Genomic DNA, 3,545 nt, shown 5'->3' with positions numbered 1-3,545 from the left:
TATAAGATAAAATAACCTACAAATAATTACAGTCTTCGAAAAACCTATATATAGCGTACATGCTGTGAGTGACAAAATTCACGCATTTATAACTAATCAAATGAATTATAATAAAAAGTTGGAAATTACAGCGACCATAAATATAAATAATGCGTCAGTAGATTCCTTTTTTTTACCAAATAACAAAAAATTAACATTGAAAATTTTACTGTCAGAATTTTGCAAATGCACATCCAGAAATCTCAGTTATTACAAAAATCCAATAAAATTCTAACACCGCCTAGGATTTGTGCTTGAAAATTCTAGGCCAAATAATGAAAAAGCAAGTAATTAAAAACTATGTTTCCTAGTTTACCAAGTCTGCGTGACAATACAAAAAAGCACCACGTAAAACAAGTAGTTTTTACAACAGCATTGTAGGTTCTATCAACTCGCTGACATGATCTTACAAATATTTCAAGAATCGCCCACTGCTATAGTCATTGTGCGATACATTGTCTTTATCGTCGTCAAAAATGCGATAATCAGTGTTGCCAAGCAGAAAATTGATACCATAAAATTCAGACGCTCCTTCATCATTGCAATACGCACCTCACTGAAATATGCAAAAAGAACTTGGAATCTATAAGAAAATTAACTAGAAATCAGTCAGGTCATTCGGCGTAACAAAATTCCCATAAATATCTTCATTCATTCAAAGGAACCTAGCATATTGCACTGCTCTCCAGTAGCAAATAATTATTACTGTTATTTCTGGGGATCATCTTGTATGGTCTTAAGTAGTTCTCTCCCATACCCTTTCTTCATTCTTTTTTAAGCTGTTTCTTCCCTGCCATGAAAATACTGACAATATAATCAAAACTTTTTAGTACCTGATAAATTCCGGAATATCCGACTCACGTTTGTACATTCCAGTTAGAACGAGAAGTCTTTTCTCTTGTGGAGAAGGGCTGATGATTCGATCTGTAAATCATATAAATAGGTTAGCTCTGAAACTTAAAGGCAAATAATACCAAAAGAGAGAAGAAAATGAAGAATGTAAAAAATATTTCTCTAGACAAAAATCGTCTCTGTGAACTAACATTCTCAATAAAAAAAAAGGAAGGAAAGAAAGAAACTAACAAAATAACCATTTGAGTTATTCAGATGGTGGTATTTAACAGTTATATTTATTAAACAGATATATCATTTCAGAAAGTTATTAAACAGTTATACTGCCCTCCGTAGATGTACTATCTTCCAGTGGTTGCGATACACATTTTATCCAAGAGGACTTAAAAAATACCTGCAGATACGTCTGGTTTGTAGTCTTTTGGTCGATCAGCCCGGTGTGCCAAGAAATCCGATGCTAGGGCATATTTTTCAGGATTATTAGCCTGAATAGTTGTTATCAGTTGGTAATTCGACTTCAAATTATTTCATTTTCAAAACTCAAAGCATACGGTCACAATATATTTTAAATTTTCCCAGTCACAACAGCGAAATGAAAAACAAAGAGATGCAGTGTCTTACTGCTCGAATTACTGGACAGTCCATATATAATTCAAGCGCTGTAGCTTGGAACGCCAAAAACACTAATTAGTACAGTTGTTAAGCCTATACGAACCAAATATTACCCATCGCAGTGGGAAGATTATCCGGCTTGAAATCTAATTAATTCAGGAAGTGTCGTTACAAGTAAAATGAACAAGTACCCTCATCATAGTCTTTTTCACTTCAAATAACTGTCTCTGTGAATAAATACGGCCTGGTGCGGGTGTAGTCGATGACTCATGACGTATGCCAAAGTACCGCGGCAAAGGTGCAAAACGTTTTGGGAAGTGAATGTAAGGCAACATAATCTGAAAGACAATAGTAGTTAATGTCAATGGATCATCAGAATTATTCTATCGCTCAGAGCTACGTTATATTTTTGTTTTAGCGAAGCCAGAAGCCAACAGCTTCCAGAAGTTATGGAAAAACGGCGATTTACTGATTTTGTTAAGTATCCATTTTGTCATTATTAACTGAATCTAAATATGTTCAGCTGATCATTTAAACAGAAATAAACAGCAAAGGAATTTTCGCATTTCAGGTCTACCAATTTTATTAAATAGAAACAATAAGATCGCATAGGTAGACGGTGGCAAAAACATTACGCTCATCGGATCGAATTAATCTCCCATCTTAACAATCGTAAAAACATCCCGTCTACTCATAATATTCTGTTCAAAAACAACAAAGTTAGAAAATTTCTTTTTTCTTTTTCACATAAAAATAGTTTTCCGGGAGATACAGAAGAATTATCCATATAAAATTCAGATTACCTGAGAATTACACATCTGATACCCATGAAATTTCCTAAGAAATGCAAGTGAGACGTCTTAAAATCTAACGTCATGAGGTTTCAGAGTGAAGACAAAGCTCCTCAAGAGTTTTCCCGAGAAAACCAAGAAGTCTTTTCTAGTTTTTTCTTGTTATCCGTCAATTTCTGCGTAAACTTACATATTTACCATTGAATCTGTAAGCGTTCTTATGATTGATTAAGCCTCTTTGTTCAGTTAATGAATCAAAGGATTAGATACAAACACGTACATAATGACGTGAGACAAAGAGAAAGAGAGAGAGAGACAAGAAACTGACGGAAAACAGACTCGACGAGAAATGATGCCACACACATGGCCCGTTTATGGCATCCGGATGAAAATACTTGTCTCATAACAATTTTATGTGACAGAAGTTGTGTGTTCTAATAATTGGATAATGTTTTCCTCCATTTATTGGTTTTTTCTTCTATTATTATTGTTTATTTATTGTTTTATTTGCACAGCTAATACTCGAAATCTGCTTTGTTTTTTTTTCCTTCAAGGCTACGAAAATTACGCTATCATAATGACGATTTTTAGAATTTTAAATCTTTAAAGTTTTAAAAATTCCAAAAAATTTTTGCCAAGATTTTCATTTTAACTATTTACCATAAATTGGACAAAAATTTTTTTGCAAAAAAATGCTGAAAATCAGTAACAGAAAAAAATTTTTTGATAGTAATATCAAAATAATAATTGAAAGATTTGAATAGTAAAATGTATACTTGCTAGAAAAAAGAGAAAAAACCTTTTAAAAGAATTACTAAGTTTTGCATTTTTGATATAATTTAAATGAGAGCAAAGATAACAATAACAATAACAATAACAACAACAAGAATTGCGGCAACAATAAGCTAATCAATTTGTAAATATAAATTAAAATAAACAAGAAATACATGATCAAATAGACGTAAGTAAACATTCTTCAACGAACATAAGCTTAAAATAAAATTCATCAGAAATGATCAGTTAAAAATTCATTTTGAACTATGAAATATTATAGTATGTAAATTTATTATTTGCTTTTTTTAATGAAATAAAAAAATTGGAATAATATTTCTGAAATAGTACTTATTTGTATTACATATCTTTGTTGTAGATACAATTATTGTTATTGTTCCTTAATGTAAATATAGGTATGTTGTTCTTTGATGTAAATACAATAATGTTATTGTTCTTTGATGTAAATACAATAATGTT

At 31.3% G+C, this 3,545-nt stretch overlaps 1 protein-coding gene across 1 annotated transcript; it reads right to left on the bottom strand.

The window, feature by feature from the left end:
- Positions 1-212: 212 nt before the first annotated feature.
- LOAG_10332 (hypothetical protein) lies at positions 213-1,847 on the bottom strand. The gene is made up of 4 exons (XM_003145858.2): positions 1,695-1,847; positions 1,286-1,376; positions 873-963; positions 213-595 (listed from the first exon to the last, which is right to left on the bottom strand). Exons 1-4 carry the CDS (start codon positions 1,836-1,838, stop codon positions 457-459), a joined length of 465 nt encoding a protein of 154 aa, XP_003145906.1. The 5' UTR covers positions 1,839-1,847; the 3' UTR covers positions 213-456.
- Between the last annotated feature and the right edge of the window lie 1,698 nt (positions 1,848-3,545).

Source organism: Loa loa, assembly GCF_000183805.2.
Source record: "Loa loa unplaced genomic scaffold supercont3.886, whole genome shotgun sequence".
Taxonomy (NCBI): domain Eukaryota; kingdom Metazoa; phylum Nematoda; class Chromadorea; order Rhabditida; family Onchocercidae; genus Loa; species Loa loa.
The sequence above is the reverse complement of the archived record's forward strand: the minus strand, read 5'-3'. Positions and strand labels throughout refer to the sequence as shown.

Coding starts and splice junctions, on each gene's coding strand:
- LOAG_10332 (XM_003145858.2), bottom strand. CDS start 1,838: ATGTTGCCTTACATTCACTTCCCAAAACGTTTTGCACCTTTGCCGCGG. Junction 964..1,285: donor CAAACCAGACGTATCTGCAG/GTATTTTTTAAG, acceptor TATGATTTACAG/ATCGAATCATCAGCCCTTCT. Junction 596..872: donor GATATTCCGGAATTTATCAG/GTACTAAAAAGT, acceptor TGCATATTTCAG/TGAGGTGCGTATTGCAATGA.